This window comes from Neofelis nebulosa, chromosome 2 (assembly GCF_028018385.1).
Source record: "Neofelis nebulosa isolate mNeoNeb1 chromosome 2, mNeoNeb1.pri, whole genome shotgun sequence".
NCBI lineage: Eukaryota > Metazoa > Chordata > Mammalia > Carnivora > Felidae > Neofelis > Neofelis nebulosa.
Genome location: NC_080783.1, coordinates 101,853,017 through 101,872,270, shown reverse-complemented (window position 1 = coordinate 101,872,270; position 19,254 = coordinate 101,853,017). Strand labels below are relative to the sequence as shown.

At 43.3% G+C, this 19,254-nt stretch overlaps 1 protein-coding gene across 4 annotated transcripts in view; it reads left to right on the top strand.

Annotated features, from left to right (window-relative positions):
* Window positions 1-19,254, top strand: part of CCDC93 (coiled-coil domain containing 93) — a 97,912-nt gene that overhangs the window by 50,115 nt on the left and 28,543 nt on the right. For all 4 annotated transcript variants that reach the window (XM_058715484.1, XM_058715483.1, XM_058715482.1 and 1 more), the window contains 4 exons: window positions 8,142-8,258; window positions 13,922-13,984; window positions 17,481-17,554; window positions 18,979-19,060. In XM_058715484.1, the coding sequence (XP_058571467.1) occupies window positions 8,142-8,258; window positions 13,922-13,984; window positions 17,481-17,554; window positions 18,979-19,060 (336 nt within the window). The remainder of the gene's footprint in view (window positions 1-8,141; window positions 8,259-13,921; window positions 13,985-17,480; window positions 17,555-18,978; window positions 19,061-19,254) is intronic.

The following is a 19,254-nucleotide window of genomic DNA, read 5'->3' as shown; positions in this document are numbered from 1 at the left end:
TTGTCTAACTAAATTGGGTGGGATTGACCCAGAAGAACCCATTGTTAATATGTCATCTGCCTTGTTGAGGTAGCTGCCTTCATGTTGTTATTTCTCTACGCTGGTTTTATATCTCCAGTTAGTGCTATTCCACTTAGTTTTTTAAAACATTTACAAAGAAAAGTGGTATCATTTGGGGGATATTTTAAGACTTCAGCTTGATTTCTTTTCTGCCGAGAACTGAGAGAATTGAGCCCCTACATGGGATGATCTCTTCTTGCAGCAAACACCTGTTGTGCACGTACTGTGTCCCAGGCAGTGTCAGGTATGGGGGCAAGGACAGAGTTATGAGAAGATGTGGACGCTGCCTTGAGAAGCTCCTAGTTAGCAGTCAACCAACCCATAAAGAGAGAAATTGCAGAAGAATATAGCCTGGTGATCTCAAGTGGATGCCAGTTGTTGCTTGGTTTGTGTTGCCATTTGAAACATCAGTACACGCTCGAAGCAAATTGGTTTGTTGGTATAGTTGATACTGAACTTTTTTTTCCTGGTAATAAATAGACAGAATGAGTGACTTTTTAAAACTATACCCAGTTGAGACAAAATGGAAAAGAATAGACTAAGGGGGCTGGGGACTGAGGAAAGATAGCACACCCCAGGGGCCTTGTCAAGATTAGCAGGTCATGGGGATCTTAGCAACCAGGCGACCCTGACTACTTGTTGAAGAGTAGGCCTGAGGTAGAAATACCGTGGTTTCTGGTAAGTGTAGATTCAAATGTTTCTAATCCCGTCTTCTGGCCCTGCCACAGAACAGCATTTTTTACCATCTTCTAGCAGCACTGGCATGTAGAGTTAGGGAACAAGTATGGTATAAGGAAAGAGTTGCCTGCCCTCTTGGGAAGCTCCTGCTGTGACCACAGACAGAAAAAAGAGTTTTTTTCTAGGGGTGGATTTTTATACCCCTTCCTTCTGGACTCCATTTCTTCACACAAGGTCATGAGTGTTTGACAAATCACATCCTACATCTGTAAACTTCTGGAGGGGCAAGATTTCATCTTTGATCCCTGTATCTCAGTTGCCTAACACATAATAAATGCTCAGTTGAGGCTGACAAGTGACTCTGACAAGATTCTGCCGAGACTCGCCCAGGGGCCATTCAGGGTGACTTTCCCTCCTAAGACAGACTCTTCTGAGATGTTGCGTGGATCAGTTCCTTGTAGTTTCCTTCCTAGCGCTGCTGACAGTGCCCTGTGTTGCTTGTCTCTACCTGCCTCCCAGGACTAGGATGTCTGTTGTAAGTGATGGCTGGGCTCATTGAATATCCCCAGTGCCTAACGTAATAGGGTTTTCATGAACGTTTGTGGAAGAAAAAATGGAAGGGAGGGAGAAGAAGGAACAAGAAGAGCTTTCAAAACTCTCTCTTCCTCTGTGGCACAATTTAGACTTGAGGAGTATGTGGAGGATAACCCCTTTATTTGTGGATAAGGCTTTACCTGACTGTGGACTGTGAAGGTCCAGGGGTAAGGTCTATGTCTTTTTCCATGTCCCCGGTGCCTACCACTGTGCCTCATACATAACAGGGTCTGAGTGAAGGTTACGTCAGCTAAGCAAAGGAAGTTGGGATGGAGAGATTTAGAACAGTAATCAGAATCTGGAGATTAAGGAATCCTGTGAATCCGGAAAGAATAATGTTAAATATATGGGATTTCTAAAGTGTTCCACAGTCTCCTGAAATCTGCATGACTTAAAGCAATAGATAGTAACTAACAGCAACTAAAGAAGAAAAAAATGGTATCAGCTAATGAATTGTTGACCTGGTAGGATGGTCTCAAGCTGCACAGTGCAGCCCACAGTCTCAGGATCTGTATCAATTTGGATAAAGCATAGAATTTGTTTTGTCAGATTTGAACATCATTTAAAGCTAGAAAAGAAGAGATGGCTAGCACTCTGGAGAATAGAATCAACATTCAAAACTACCTTAGGTTGAAATGATGAGCCCAAACAAATTCATTTTTTAAAGAGGATAAATGTGAACTTTGATTGAATTTCAGCAAAATCAGTCATACCAATTCAGGATCAGGCGACCTGACAGTAGTTCATGGGGATAAAAGTGGGAGGTATAGGATTCTGCTCATGCATACTAAATGCTAAGTGCATTCCAGGCAGATACTGCCCGCCCTGCAACCCAGAACTGTGCCTTAGACTCAGCAGTGTTACATGAATATGGGTCTTTGAAATTCACGCAGTTTCATTAGTGGGAGTCAGAAATACTGAAAAGAATCTACATATCTAGTCTCATTAATAGAAGCAGAGGGGGATGAGCGAATGGTCCCATCCCATCTGCAGCGCTCAGACTCCAGTGAAAAGGTCACTTGTAAGCTGGAGAATGTCTAGAGGACAGAAGCCAAGATGGGGAAGGGTATTGACACACCATTACAGGAAGGGGAGAGGAAAGAGCGATGGAGACTTCCTTGTCAGTAAATCTAACTACTATGTGAAAGAGTGATTACACTTAATCTCTGTTGCTTCAGGGAAGAATGGACATGTATGTGTTTGTGTCTCTGCAGATCTGATTCTGTCTGTTTTCTGCTGGATTTTTGCTTGTGTTTTGTACGTGCTTTCAAATTTTGATTGTGAGTTCATATTCCTTGCAAATTTACCTACAGAAATTCTTTGAAGCCTAGAGTTGAATCTCTGTTCTTTCAGAGGAGATTTGCCTTTTCGTACTGGCAAGTACCCGGAGACACCCCAGCCCAAGTCCATTGTATACATAGTCTTGGGGCGCCTGGGTGGCTGAGTCGGTTAAGCGTCCGACTTCGGCTCAGGTCATGATCTCACAGTTTGTGAGTTCAAGCCCCGCATCGGGCTCTGTGCTGACAGCTCAGAGCCTGGAGCCTGCTTTGGATTCTGTGTCTCCCTCTCTGTCTCTTCCCCTCCCCTGCTCATGCTCTGTCGCTTTCTGCCTCAAAAATAAATAAAACATTAAAAAAATTAAAACAAACAAACAAACAAACATAGTCTTGACTTGAGGGTTTTTTGGACCATATAGGTAGTGTGTGGATTTAGACACACACTGCATAAGGGCCAATCTATCACAAAAATCTGGCTGCAGACTTTTCTTTCTTCTTTCACCTATTTCAAGGTTTATGCAAAGCAGTTATTGAAGTGTAAAAATCAAAGTTTGAGTTCACCTGGTGTTGACAAATACTTTCAAGAAAAAAGCCAACTGCAGTGGGTATACATACCTTCCTAGAGTTCCACTTTCACTAACTTTCGGCTTGACAGGTTTCTTACATTCTTGCTAGCTCATAGCTTTTTTAAAAGATTAAAAAATTAAGGGGCGCCTGGGTGGCTCAGTCGGTTAAGCCTCCGACTTCAGCTCAGGTCACGATCTCACGGTCCGTGAGTTCGAGCCCCGCGTCGGGCTCTGGGCTGATGGCTCAGAGCCTGGAGCCTGCTTCCGATTCTGTGTCTCCCTCTCTCTCTGACCCTCCCCCGTTCATGCTTTGTCTCTCTCTGTCTCAAAAATAAATAAAAACGTTAAAAAAAAAAAAAAAGATTAAAAAATTAAGTATTTTATATTATCTGTTTACTTGTCCTCAGTAGAAGGGTTCATCAACGTGCCAGAAACTGAAGCCCATCTCTTCAGTATAGAGAACTATATCATGAGATAGGGATCTTTATTGCTGACAGCTTTGTGGCCATATTTTAGTAGGGGAAGGAGGTAACATAGGAGAGATTTCTATTTTAGGAAGAAGGTTTGTATGTAGATAACCTTTGGGGTCTCTTTCATTATAAAAGTATATAGTTTTAGCTAAAGTAATCATTTTTTGTTTCTCTTAGGAATTTACTATTTTGAACCAGACTAATATTATTGAATGACATTTAAATCTGGTTCCCCTAAGAGTGGAAGTTATGAATATCTATCATTATTAGAAAACATTGAATCTGTACTAGAAGTCATCTTAATCCACACTGTGGTTTTAAAAGCACGTTCTTAATCTGAAATTGTTGAACAAAATTAGATTGGTTTTTTAGTCCTCCCTCCAGTGTAAACACAAATGGAATATTTGTAGATGATTGGCATTCTTTGAGAGATATTGCACTTTTCAAGTAGAAATCAGTTTAAGATGCCCCAAGGATTTAATTTTTTCTGTGAAAGATTTACTATAAAGTTTCCTCTCCATCGGTCCAACTTTGTCTCATCCTTCCAGTTCCAACATCGTCATCTTCAATTTCCTTCTCACTGTGACTCTCGGTGACCAGAATGCCACATGGGCCATAATGCTCTAAAGAACTGCTTCTGCCTTTATCAGTCTCTAGATTGCTTAATAAAAAATATGTTTAAAAAATAGGCTTTCCATTGACTAGGTTAAGACTCTTTAATTCAGCTTAAGAATAAATGATTATATCTGCACAAAAATAACTTCCCATTAAACAAAGCACTTTACATAGCACCATCACTAGACTCAAAGGCAAACGGAGGAACCCACAATTCATATGTGCTCTGAGCCTGTTCATGTGCATATATTACCCATTTTAATTGGGATGGAGAAATGTCAGATATGGAATTGGCATATAATATCCTGATATTAATGTACATTAATGCTTTGAAGATTCAAATTTAAGGGGCTGCACCTAGTGGAATCAGAAGGAACTTTCCTCTCTGTAGGTTATATAAGTTATAGGTGGGCCCACTCCACTGATTGGAGCTCATTGCTAATGAGGTGGCCCCAATCAGTGATTGGGACCAATACAGGATTCCCAAGTGGGCCAGGCCCCTTAGATTAAAGTAGTGGTTCTCAAAATTTTCAGTTTCAGGACCCTTTAAGAACTCTTAAAAACTACTGACGTCTCAATAGCTCACATATTAATGCATTTACAAATAATAGTAATAAATGCATTACATATTAACATCAAAGCAATGATACTACATGACATATAACATCTGAGAAACTTCACAGTATAATCATGAGAATGAGAATGAACAAGATGACATTTTAGTATTATTGTGAAAAAAATTTAGTATTATTGTCAAGACATTGACCTTGACGACCCCTGGGAGAGTCAGACCATGTGGCTAAAAATTTAAATCTAGATAGAAAGGGGCACTTGGGTGGCTCAGTCAGTTGAGTGTGCAACTCTTGATTTCAGCTCAGGTCATGATCCCAGGGTCGTGGGGTCAAGCTATGCTGAGCATGGAGCCTGCTTAAGATTCTCTCTCTCTCTCTCTCTCTCTCTCTCTCTCTCTCTCTCTCTCTCTCTCTCTCTCTCTCTCTCTCTCTCCTTTTCTCCCTCTCTCCCTCTCTCCCTCTCTCCCTCTCTCCTCTCTCTCTCTCTCTCTCTCTCTCTCTCTCTCCTTCCCCTCTCCCTCTCCCTCTCCCCTTCCCCCTCTCCCTCTGCCTCTCTCTCTCTCTCAAAAAATGAAATAAAATAGTAAAATAAATCTAGGTAGAAAGATTGTAAAATAGAGAAAGAGATAATAAACCGGCCTAGATATCTTTCCAGATATCGAGGTAGCCACTGGTTTTCCTGCAAGAAGCCTTCTCTGAAGTGAAGTCAAAGGTCTTGATTTTAAAACAAAGCTGTACGTATGCAGGTACACGGGTAAGAGGGTAAAGACACCAGGTTGGAGATACACTTTTCATTACCTGAGGACCTTAGCCATAAAAGCAGTTCATCAGCAGGAAAACTTGCTAAAAGTTGGAAACACCATCCAAGCCATGCCACCAAGGTCCAGAACAGCCCTGAATGAGTATGTGCTCGCCCCTGCAGACTGGAAGAAGTCTGGGGGATAAGTGAGACACTGATCCCCTGGAGCCTGCCTGCATAGGCCACTGGAGGAGGTCAGGATACTCCAGATAATCCTGATGTCAAACATGGGGACATACCTCTGGGGTAGTTCCAGGGAACAGGGAATCCGTTCTGTTTCAATTGTCAATAAATCATTAGCTAGAAGGCTTATGTAATTCTACTAGTAGAGTTAAAAGCTCTCAGGATATGCCAGAGACATGCTGGAAATCAGTGTCAAGGAATCTAAGTTGGATGGTAAAACCCAAATCTGAAAATTAACTATGAAAAAAAAAAAAGCTATTAAATATATATAGCAAACAAAAGTGGGCAAATAAATAACATTGTTCATCAGTGTAGAGGAGATATAATTGGTTCATAATAAATCTGTTTCTGACAAATGATTTAAAAATTGAGAGGGAGGGGCGCCTGGGTGGCGCAGTCGGTTAAGCGTCCGACTTCAGCCAGGTCACGATCTCGCGGTCCGTGAGTTCGAGCCCCGCGTCAGGCTCTGGGCTGATGGCTCGGAGCCTGGAGCCTGTTTCCGATTCTGTGTCTCCCTCTCTCTCTGCCCCTCCCCCGTTCATGCTCTGTCTCTCTCTGTCCCAAAAATAAAAAATAAAAAAAAAAAAAAAAAAAAAAAAATTGAGAGGGAGTCGTCCTTCCTCCTCCCCCAGTTTTTATACTCAGATAATTTTCAGAAACAGTTCCCCATCTCTAGACTATAGGTTGCGAATCTCTTGATGTGACCAAATTAGTTGTATTTGCAAAAGTTAAATCTAGGGGCGCCTGGGTGGTTTAAGCATCCTTAAGCCTCCAAGTTTGGCCCAGGTCATGCTCTTGTGGTCCATGGGTTCGAGCCCCACATCGGGCTCTGTGCTAACAGCCCAGAGTGTGGAGCCTGCTTCAGATTCTGTGTCTCCCTCTCTCTCTCCCCCTCCCCCACTCTCTTTCTCTTTCTCTCTCAAAAGTAAATAAAAAAAAATTTTTTTTATTTTAAAGTTAACTCTAATTCCCAGAGATCCAGATAAGCTAAAGTATGTTAGTTGACATTTTTTTAAAATCCCTGGTTTCAAGGCTAGATATGTTGCATTACTGAGTGCTTAGTTTTTCTATTTCTTTTATGGCCCACCAGCCCACGAGATGGAAAGTGATGGATATTCCTTACTGTTTTACGCAGCCATATCCTGCTGGTTGTTCCCCACCTCCGGAACCGTTAAGCGGCAAAAACTCATCATCTGTTAGTAGTGCTGCTGAATTATTCAGGGAAGTCCTTAACCAAAATAAATGGTGACTGTTCCGTCCAATTTCTCCTCCTCCTCACTTCCCCATCTCTTTTCCCTGTGGGCAAATCTTCCAGACTTTCAAGCTTATGATCACTGCGAAAACATGCAGAGAAAATCAAATACCCAAGTAGTTGTGTTGCACTCGGGCTTAAAGTCACTGCCTAGTTTGGAACTGGGATACTTCCAGTAAAGAAGGAAATGTGGTTGAAATGGGCATTTGTTTAATAAAGCTTATCTAAGCTTTTTATGATTATCTACGAAGTATGGGAAGGACTCCTGTTGCAACAGGATCAACCTTTTAATTCGTTTGTCCTAAGGCTTCTCACTAGGGTGAGGCTGCTGGTTGTATTCAGTGTCTCTACCCAGCTGCCTCCTCCTCTGTGTGGTTTCTCAGTGCCGTTGCTGCATTCACCCAGAAATCTCTCCCTTACCCACTTCGAGTCCTGACAGGTCTCTACTTCCTACACAACCTTTTTCTCCCTTCCCTCCTCACATACAATTTTAGGAATCTCCTGCTGGCCCCTCACCAACTTTCATCCCTTTCAAATTTATCCTCTGTGAACACCAAAAGAATAGAAAGGGAGTGGATCCATAGGATGGAGAGAAATAAGTTGATAGGCTGTGGCTTTTCATTATAAATACTTGCAAACAGTTAAACTTTTGGACCATATACTTATAATACTTCAGTGAAAGTGAAAGTGAATCAGTTTGCCATTCTTGATAAATCCATTGTAGTCTCATGAAGATATTGATATGACTGTGTTATTCCTCTATTTAAAACCTTTTGATGGTGCCCTGTTGCCTATACGACCTACATGATACCAACATAACCACAGTTATGTATTCCTGTGCTTCTGCACATGCTGCTCCTCTGCCAGGAATGCAGACTCTGTTGGTGAGGAACCTGATCATTGTGTCAGAGTCTTCTCTGGACCGGGGTTTTGCATGGGACCCCATGGCTGCCCTGGCTTGGTTTTGACAGGCTGCTCGTAGTGCTCTTCCCAGGGTGAGCAGGGATGGATCCGTCTCACATAAACTGAGATGGGCTAACTAAATCTTTGGGCTTGCCCTCCGTGTTTCCCACAGCAGTCTGAGTTGTCAGCAGAAGAAAGTCCAGAAAAATTAGGAACCTCCCAGCTACATCGTCGGAAAGTCATTTCCTTGAATAAGCAGATTCTGCAGAAGACCAAACATCTGGAAGAGGTTGGTGGCTTTTTTTTTTTTTTTTATAATTACATTCAAGTAAAATGAAGCTATTCTTCAAGAAGGGAGAAAGCGGGGAAGGAGTGAAGATCTTCATGTTAGAATAGAAGTTCTAGAAAAGGAATTAGCCTACTACAGCCCTTAGGCCAGTTCAGCTGCCACCTGTGTTTGTAAGTCAGGTTTTATTGGAATACATGCACATCTATTTGTTTACATACTTTCTGTGCCCACTTTCAAGCTCCAGGGGCAGAACTGAGTAGTTGCTGCAGACATCACGTGTCCCAGAAAGCCCAAGATAGTTTACTTTCTGGCCTTTTCCAGATGTGGTTCATAAGGCTTAAAATATTTATCCTCTGACCCGAACTGAAAAGTTTGCCAACGTCTGTTCTAGAAGAAGGTCACATGACAAGAAGAGCATTTATTGGCTCACAAATGTTAACTGAACACTACTCTGCTAGGCCGTGGGGATGAATGAAGAACAAGTTATCCCTGCTTTTAAGGATCTTAAGATAGCAATGAGGGAACATATTCTAAACAAATACATCATACACACAACACCATTTAATTACAGCTGTGGTAAGTGCTTGAAGTAGACTTCTAGAGTGATAAGATAGGGAGACTTCACCTAGCCTCAGTCACAGAGTACTCCTACTGAAAAGATGAATAGGTGTTTGCTGGGCTGGAAGGCTGCATGGGAAGTAGGTGGGGGCTTGGCTGGGAATTTATGGAACAACATGAGCTAGGACCTGGAAGAGGAAGGGTCCTGACCAGTTTCTGTTTTGTGGCTGGAGAGTCTTAAGTGGGGCAGTTAGTTAGCAGAAGCTGATCAGACAGGACTTCCCAGGGCATGATAAGGTGAGTGGAAGCCATTGGAAGGTTTAAGGAAGAGAGTGGCATTATCAGCTTTGCATGTTTCAGAGACCATTCTATTTGTTGTGGGAGCATGAGTTCATTGGACTGACTGTTAGGTTGCTGATCCAGTAGTCCAGGCATGAGCTGTTGATGGCTTTGATGAGGTAGGGGAAATGGAGGAAACAAGTTTATTTTCAAGGGAGCTTTAGGACATGGTATTCTGTATACTTGGTGATGGATGGGACTATTTTGGAAAGACCTTCACATATTCATTCTAGAAAGTAGAGTTTGACTCAGGAACAATCAATAGAGGATAAAAAGTTGTTACATGCTTCAGTTGCATTGGCAGTACGCTTTAGTTAATTAGAAAAGCACGTGTAGCAGAAGATTATGGGAATGAATACAGCTTCGTAAAGAACCATTCACCAGTAGTTCCTATAATAATTGATTTCCAAAAATGGGTGCCATTTGGCATTTTGAACTTGTACATTTTTTTATCCTTTCAAGTCTCACGTATTCAAAAGATATTAATACATCAAATGGGCTTGCTCGATCATTTTTTGTTTGAATTTGTTCTGTTAGAATTTGTTCTACCATAGCTGAACAAACAGTAGGTTGGTTTTGCCAAAATGCCTTGGATAATAAGCAAACAAGGATACAAAGATTGTGATTTGATTTCTGTTTTATTATTTAGACATTTTAACTCATAGCTCAGAGAGTATCCTCTCTACTCCTGACCCTTGCCATTATGATAAGAACCTGAAAGTGATCGGTTCAAAAAGAACTCATCATAGAATCAAGATAAGCCTGAATTAGGGATGATGCTTCTTTATCATAGTGTCTTTACTCTCAGGAGGGAGATCGTTTTGAAGATACCGCAGACCCCATGAGGCAGAGTATCTCAGCATGAATGTTTGCTTTTTCTCTCCCATCTAAACTTGGGGATAAGGGGTGCTAAGTGTCATTGCAGTGGCAGTCCCGGAGCATACTCAGCTGAAGGGGCAGTCCTCTCTGACTCGGGTCTGTTTTGCAGTTGGTCCAGAACCTATGGGTGCCATGCACCTGTTATTTTTCAGGCACACTGCCCGTATGTGGCAGGCTCTGTAAAGGACAGCGATAATTATTACTGCAAGTAGTGCTCTTAATGATGACCAGCACGTACAGTAGTCCCTAGCCACGTAGCTAGTCAGCTGGACGAGGAAAATGATGAAGGGAGGGAAATATTTGCCAAGGTCACTTATCACGTATGAGTTAGGGGTCTCAGATGATAAAAAGAGAGAGAGTTCCAAGGATGAAATGAAAATATAAACAGGAATGCACTTATATGAACCAAAGCCTTATGCAGACATAAGGAATAAAAGATTAGAAAGCTTCTCAGATAAGTATAGAAATGAATGTAAACATTGAAAGCCAACATCAACACTTTCATAAACATTTTTTCTCAAAATGTGTTGAGCTATAATAATATGCCTTTTTCATTTCTAGATAATTTGCTACACCCATTTTAATTTGGAATGCCCTATCAAAACAAACAAACAAACAAACAAACATTGTTGCCAAAGTTTAAATTTGACTTTGCTCTTTGACAAAAGGTTGCTCTTCCTAAATTTTCCCTTCTGCAAAAAGTTGTCCACCTCTGGACTTGCTGGTCTGCAGAGTTCCTTCACCTCCTAGTAGTCTCTGATTCTGTCCACCAGAAGTCACAGCATCGGCAACAAGCCTCTTGTGTGAGAATCCAGGTCTCTGGAGCGGCAGCCCCAGCTCCTTCCTCTGTCACCCTCCTGGACTGCCTCCCTGGCCACCTCACCCGGCCTTCACTCACTTCTTGGTGAGCACTGAACAGCGAGTCATAATGAGAGACCATATACTCCACACGCCTGTGTGTGAAGCTCTGCACACATTTTTTGTCCCTATCCATTTTTAATAGCTTTAACCACTTTTAAAAATTACAGGTTATAGTACAACCTCACTGTAAATAAACCAAATAGTATGGAACTATATCATGAAATGAAGGTCCGCCCTCCCCCAAAATATGACAGTCCCCTCTACTCTTTGAAAAGGCCACTGTTTTTGAGAACTTTGCAAACACTTGTATATGCCCATTTACCTGGGAGAACGGGTTGTCTGACTACAATATTCAGTTCATTTTTCACTTATTCTAAGACAGATGTCTCTCCGTCAGTAGTGATAATGGCTAATAAGGACTTTTTTACTGAGTACTTACAAAGTGCTTTTCAAACTCATTCATTCTTCTTACACAACATCCTTGTGGAAGGGGTACTATTATTTTCCTCATTTTACAAATAAGGAAACAAACACAGAGAAGTGAGGTAGTTTGGCCTGTGATCACACATCTTTCTAATGGTGAAACCAAAACTTTGACTATATAAATATACCTCATTCTTTCTAATTGACTGCATAGTGTGACGTAGCACATGTGTAATATAATTTATTGTACCTGCCCCCATTCGTGGGTATGTAGATTGTTTCAGGTTCCCCCTCTCCACTGCAAATTTATGTATCTCTTTGTATAGTCATCTTTGTGCAAATATGTAAGTATTCCTGTAAGATAGATTTTAGGAAGTAGAATTGCTGGGTCAAAAAATATATGCATTTTTTATTTTGCTAGAAGCCATCAAATTATTCACCAGTTATTTTGCCAGTTTATATTTCCACCAGTAGTATATGAGAGAATCCAAACTCCTTAAATCCAAGAACTCCTCATCCAAGGTCATGCAGGTGGAAGGCAACCCGGATATGCTCTCGTGGCCTTGATGATAACCCTGGGGAGGGTTCTAGCCCAATAGACCAATGGGAGGAGGGTCAAAAGCAAGAGAAGGAATAAAGAGCCTCTCTGGGTACAAGGGAGTGCACTGCAGAGGCATAGAGCTGGGACGCAGCTAGTACGTAACTGAGAAGAAACCTGAGACTGAGGAAGGAAAGAGGAACCCAGAAATGGAGGTAGCCAGCTACTGAATTTAGGGGTGAGTCTAAGGTTTAATGATGAAGAAGAAAATAGGGGTAGGAGAATCATGAAGAATTCCAGTAAGATGAAGAGCTCAGCTAAGCTACTGGGACATCCTGTTTGAGAAAAGATGGTCAGATGAGCAGATGAAAAGACCTTTTATGAAATTAGTTAAAGAGGAGAGATGAGTCTTCTCTAATTAGAAAGCTACATCTCTGCCAAGACCCAGCCTGCTTGAGTCTTTGTTGTGATGCCTTCCTTAGACTCCCCGTGAGCCAGGCTCTTTCCTTGGGCCTCCCCCAGGTCTGGCCCTGCCCCAGCTATTCTCATACTCTAATCTCCAGTTTCCTGGTCCAGCTCCTTGAGTGCAGGGACTGTTCCATGTTCATCATCTCCTCCCACACACCTCATGTGAGCGGAGCATGAGGTAAATATCAAATGGCAGCTGGTCAGGCACATGGTTGAGAGGTGGGCAGCAAGGTGGGTGAGGCAGGTGGGAAATGCCAGGAGCCCTTCCTGGAGCCACAAAAGAGCTTCAAGAGTTCAACCACTAGTGTTTCAAGAGAAAAACTTTCTTCAGAAATATTCTTCTCTACCAGTTATCAACCAGGCCAATGGAAGTTCTCATTGCACAGATGGCTCCTTTGAAAAGGGAGAAGCCAGAGCCCACCTGCTTCCCTCCTTTATCACTTTTGCTCTCTGCTTGAGTTGGCTTCTTGATAGGCCTCGTGGAAGTGTAACCATCCATCAGTCATGGAGACTAGAAGCATGATTTAGGAGTCATGATTCTGAAGGCAACATAACTGTTAATAGGTTGCTTACAGGTTCAAGGATGGGGCACGTTATTTTGAAGCAATCATTGAGACTCAGAATAAAATTTCTCATTGTTAATATGTACTCAGGTAATAGCCAAAGAGCCCGATATCATTTTCTGCCACTTCCCCTTTTCAGAGTGGAAATGTATAAACGCTCTGGGCTGTCGGTGAACGTTTTCTGAAAGTTCACAGACAGCACAAGGATATACCTTTTAGTAAGGAAAAGCGACATGACATTTTGCAGATGTACGTTTACAATTATGTAACTTTGAACAGTAAAGGTAATTCATTTTCTTTCTCTTAGCGTTGGAAGTCCTGAATTCTTTCTTCTATCTGAGATTGTTTGCCGGCCTGTCATAGTCTGTGCTAGAATCCTGAGTGCTGAAATGCAGTTTGTATTCTGTGAATGGGCACGCTGGTTGGTTAACCAAACTGAGTGTAGACAAACAGAAACATCAGACCTGAATTTGAATCCTGGCTTTCTCAGTTAATAGCTGTGAAACTTGCCATCAAGTAACTTAACCCCTCTGAGCCTTTATTTCCTCATCTGTAAAATAAGAATAATGTCAGAGCGCCTGGGTGGCTCTGTTGGTTAAGCCTCCAACTCTTGATTTAGGCTCGGGTCATTATTTCACAGTTCCTTAGATCAAGCCCCTTGCCAGGCTCTGCACCGACAGCACAGAGCTTGCTTGGGATTCTCTTTCCCTCTGTCTGTGTCTCTCTCTCTGCCCTCTCAAAATAAATAAATAAACATTAAAAAAAATAAAGTAAGAATAATGTCTTCTTCCGTTGAATTTAAGGATTCAATGATAGAACTTACGCAGAATATCTAGCGTATCACCTGACATGTAGTTGGTGCTAATTATATGAATTTTTTCTTCACTTGTTGACAGCCATTCTAAAATTCCCACATTCGCTCAGTTTAAGTGTCTTCTGAGTTTCCATTTTCCCATGTGTGAGACGGGGATCCGCCCATAGCTGTGCTGCTGTAAGGATCGAATGAGATCAGGTATCTCCTCTTTGTTTTATAGCTGCAGGCAAGTCACACCAGCCTACAAGCCAGATATGATGAAACCAAGAAAACTCTGACAGAGGTGAGTAGATTTGCAGAGCCGCTTTTGGCCTGCACCCCTAATGGAATGCCTTGTATCATCAGTCTGTGGGGAGGCATCACTGTCCACTTCTCAGGGCTCAGGGCCGTCTGGGGACATGGGACCAGCTCACAGTATGACCCCTGCAGCCAGTTTATCCACACTGTCATGGGCCGTGAAGCATCGGGAAAGGCTTCCCGAGGAAGGCCAGCCCACTCAGCAGGGCACGGGCCACGTAGAATTTGGGGGGGGCCGTGCCCAGTAAGTGGGCCCGGCTCCTCTACAAGCCCACAGATTGTAGAATAGCTTCAAAGTACTGAATTCCTTAAGAACGAGAAGGCTTCTTTTCATAAGATGAGAGAACTACAGAAGGCTGTAATTTGTTGTTCAGCATTGCTGGTTATCTTCCAGGCCGATTGGGGGGGCAGGGGGGCGGTGGGTATATTTCGAAGCACAGGATGCGTTTTCTACCCCAGGTTTGGAGTCTGCCATCTCACATGGGCGTTTACAGTGTGGCTCACCTACTACTTGTGATGGCCTGGGAGACCAGGCCAGGAAAACAGACGCTTCTGATGCCAGCCCTGTCATGAGAGGAGTTTACATATTTCTGTCCCTCGTGTTTCCATAGAGAGCTATCCTCCTCTGGATCGGAAAAGCTCTCCTCATGGTGATTTTGGTGCTCGAGCGATAGCCATACTCTACAGGGGCCTCCTACAGGGGCCCCACCTGGTACTTTCCGAAGCACATGGAAGCAGGACTGGTCTTCAACAACCTCTCTGACACTAAGGCAGTACCCCCCTCCCTTTTTTGTAATTTCACACGAAACGTGCCCGTTTAAAATTCTTATTTCTATAGCCATATGTAGCACTCAGCTCACTGCCTTGCTGTCAACCTGACGAAACTTTTTAATTCTGACCTGGGCCAGTCTCTTCAGTTATTGTCAGAACGTTTGCAAAGGGCAGGCAAAAGAACGGCAGAATGAGATTTTTTGTCATGCTTCCCAGAGAAGCCTGTGTCACATTTGGACAGATGAGCTTTCTTCACACTGCTCTGTGACTACCTTCCTATGGGCTGGGTGGCAGACTCCTAGGGCAGAGCCCCTGCTGCTGTCTAAATGTTACTGCCACAGAGTCTCTGGCATGAAGTTTGCCAAGCCATGGATCAGTTTTTGTATAACCATCTGGGAGAGATTAAAGGCAAAGCATCTTGATATCAATTTCCTAAGACACTTGTATGGCTTAGGGTATAAATCCCAAGTGGCTCTAAAGGCATTTCTTTGTATTAAACACTAAATCAGGTATTTGCTGAGCTCCATGTGCTGGGAGGTAGAGGAAGTGATTTAAGTCAGTGATAGGAGATCGCCTCTTATCCTCAGGTAATAATAGCAGCCACCATCAGGATGTGCTGGCTGTGCTCTGGGCCCCTCACCTGTATCAGTCCGTGGACTGTCTGTAACAACACTAGCAGCACTGTTTTCATCCCCGTCGTGCAGCTGGGGACTTTACAGCTACACCGAGGATGCCGGGATTCCAGTGCTGGCTGTCGGGCACCAAAGACCCTGCTGAGAGCTCGCTCTCTCGTGGGGCGGTCAAACTAAGTCCCGTCTAGGAAAATGGGAAGCCGTATAAAACCTAGCATTCAGCAACTTCTGAAGAAGCCTGGCTGGTCAGAGTCCTGAAGACCAGACCCCTGAGCAAGCAATGAACTTCACCTTTGGGCCTCTGCCTCCTTATCTGTTCAAGTCAAGGATTGGGCAAAACGAGCATTCTGACCCCTCTCACCTTTTCAGCAAAACCTGCCCTTCCAGGATAACCTGGTGGCACTGAAAACCAGGGGAGACCTGTCTTTCCAGTAAATTTAGTAAAGTAGAGAGGGCAGGGAAGGTCAAGGACAGACGACAGCCCATGACACCTGTGGGGAGGCTACGTGCTCCTGCATCACCAAGCCGCCGGGTTCTGGCCTGTCCATGTTTTAATTTCAGCAGTCGCAGCTTTAATTTCCTATGTGTGAGGTTTCTTTGTAGTATGTGCAGTATTCTCTCCCACCTCTCTAAGGGCATCCATCATGTCGAAAGTTTTTCTTGATCTATAAACAATTTCTTCAGATCAAAATTGATTTGTTCAGTTTTATTTTTCTCATTTGTGGTTCTGTCTTACATGTTGGGTAATTCTTGGTGGTATGCTTATCTTTGGTTCTGAAACTTCCTATTACCGGCTGTGTGGATTCTGTATCCATTTTATGCAGCCTGCTTTGCTTTCCGTGATTGTTCTAGAAGGGTGGGTCCTACTGCTGGGTGAGATCAGCCGGTAGTATGTGATTTGGGGGGGGCACTCCACCTTTCTCCTGGGCATTACGGATTCTGGGAGCCCACCTGCCTCGGAGGCTTGAGCTCCAGCTCATCGTTAGGGGAGCCAGGCTTCACTGCTTAGCGCAGCTGGCTCTCCTACTGCGATGCCAGCCCTGCAGACCATCCTTCCTGTGTCTGCTGATCCCATCCAGCAGGCCTCCTCAGCCCCGCCTTTCCAGCAGCCATCTTCTTGTCCCTGCGGTACCTGCTCCCAGTTTAAACATAATCGTCTGTTTTTTCTTAGGACTTTGGCAAGAAGGGCTTGTTGCAACTTGTGCTTAGTCTTCCGTTTTCAACTAGTACCCTTAGAACTTTTTATCTTGTTTTTTTGAGTAGGTAACACATTCACACAGTTCAAAATTCAAAAAGTATAATAGTTGTATCACTGTAACCCAGCCATATAGTTACCCTCTCCAGAGGATCACCAGTTTCTTGTGAATCTTTTTACAAATACTTCATGCGTATATCCTTTTATACATGTACACATTCGATATATACATTCCTTTATACACATTGGAAACACATGGGAATCAACGTTTTGTACGTCATTTTCTTCCAACTAACAGTAGATGCTAGAGGTCGTCATAAAAGAGATGCTTTTTTCTTACTCTTTTTAGCACCTTTGCATTCTATTGTACACGTGTAGACCTCATAAATGGAAATCTGAGTTTCTTTAAAATTTCTTTTTTTAAATCCTCACTCTGACTCAGAAAAAGAAAGTGAAATTACTCAAGAAGATAGATTTAACCCTACCCCTGCTGATAGCCATGGCATTGGTGTTGTGGAATTTAAACCAGGTCTGTCTCTCATAGCCTATTTTACTTCCCTCTTCATACCGACCTACCGAAAGGCACCTGCTGTCGGCCTTACTCTGGCTTTCCATCCGTGTGCTGCTGTGATTTAAAGTCATTGCCAAGATTTCCTTCACCAGCAGAATGTGTCTCAATGGGTCTGGTTTTGACCATGTTATCCTCTCCACCCCCGTCCTGTTTCTCTTGTGCACCTGTTTTCTCTGTGTACAGCTGGGTCCACTGGGCTTGGCCAGCTGTCGGAAGTGGGGCACAGATGTGAGCCGGGGGAGGGAGGATGCACACGCTCACTCTCCTGTCCCCCCCAAGTGTCTAGCAGCCATGCCTCTTTTCTGTCTCACAGTTGAAGAGCTACAGTGAGAGACTGGACAAGGAGCAAGCAGCCCTGGAGAAGATAGAATCCAAAGCTGATCCAAAGTAAGACGTTTCCGCGTGTGTTTGCTTTCCCTTTTCCTCGTGTTCCCTTTGAAGAAACTGACTCTGCCACAGTGTCTGGTGGCTTATTTTGTTTGAACACAGGACTGAGGAGCTGAGGGTCTGGCCCCATGTGGGTCGGTTCGGTTCACACGCCCCATCCAGAATGTGGCGACTCCCCATTGCTCCGGCACTTGCTGAGAGGCTTGGGCTGCACTGAGTTGGCCACCTCGTTCTCCTAATTCCTGTTGGGAGCAGAAGCAACACACTTTTCATTTTGCTTTTGCTTTTTTGTTTTTCTGGTTTTTTAATTTTCATATAGTTTTTTATTTCAGAGAGAGAGCACGTGCAAGTGGGAGAGATGGGCGGGGGGGGGGGGTTGCGGGGGGTGGTGGTGGGGGAGAGAGAATCTTAAGCCAGCTTCACACTCAGCACAGAACCCTACCTGGGGCTCGATCCCAGGACCCTGGGATCATGACCTGAGCTGAAATCAAGAGCTGGATGCTCAACCGACTGAGCCAACCAAGCACCACCTTTGTTTTTCTGGTTTTAAAAACCAAATAATCCGTTCACAGAACAAAAAGGCATGTGGTGAAAGTCTCCCTCCCACCCGTGTCCCCAGCCACCCAGTTCTTCTCCTTGGAGTCAACCCTTGTTACCAGTTTTTTACTGGCAGCATTCCAGCCCTGCATCCTTGGGATTCAAGGTGCAGTCTTTTTTTTTTTTTTTTTAATCAAAGAACAGATGCTAGTTTTTTTCCTTCATTTTTATTAGTTTTTTTAATTGTCTTTAAACAATTTAAATAAAGTGTAAGACACACTGACATTTGACTTTTTTGGCACCAAAGTGTTTAGGTGCCAGGTAAAATCTCCCTGAATGATACTGTAAATCATAAAAAGCTTCAGGCACAGATTGAGCAGTCCCAGATTGAAGGACATTTTTAGCAAAGAAGGCACAGATTACTTGGCTTTATAATTAGCAACGCTTCTTTCATGATATGGAGCAAAGTATTGTCAGACACTTGACATTTTTATTTTCAAATTAATTCTTCTAATGACCTTAAGTAATTTGTCTCCTTTTCGTGGAAATTAAAAACTGTGTCATGCCGTCTATGCTCTGAGTACTGTTGAGTAATCGGTACAAGTAGATGCAGTATTCTTGAAACTCATTGATGTTTCTGCAGTTGACATTTTCTGCATTCTGTGATGTTTGTTTGGATGTGGCCCGATGGACTTGAGTATATAAATGAATGATAATGTCAGCTAAATGGGAGTCATTATCATTTGTGGAGAACCCATTAGACACTCTGGAGAGAGACAAAGGAAATTTAAAAGGGAGTCCCTCTTTAGCTGGGGACTTGGTTTTAGGTGTGACTCATAAAATCATAATGGCTTTCCATATGTCATTGTTTGGTCTTTTCTCGTCAGCATCCTGCAGAACCTGAGAGCACTTGTAGCCATGAATGAAAACCTGAAAAGTCAGGAACAGGAGTTTAAAGCACATTGTCGAGTAAGTGTTGCCTGATGTAAGCAGATCTTGAACCAGGACTCTTGTGAAATGTCACCACCCCTTGTGCTGTTGTGGCATCCGACTCCAGTGCAGTCGAAAACGTAGATTCATGGAGCAGTTCTGTGTCAGTTGTGTAAGATGAACGGGGCCCTATGGTGGGTACCCGCCACCCTGAGGAGACTGGAAGTGAGTCA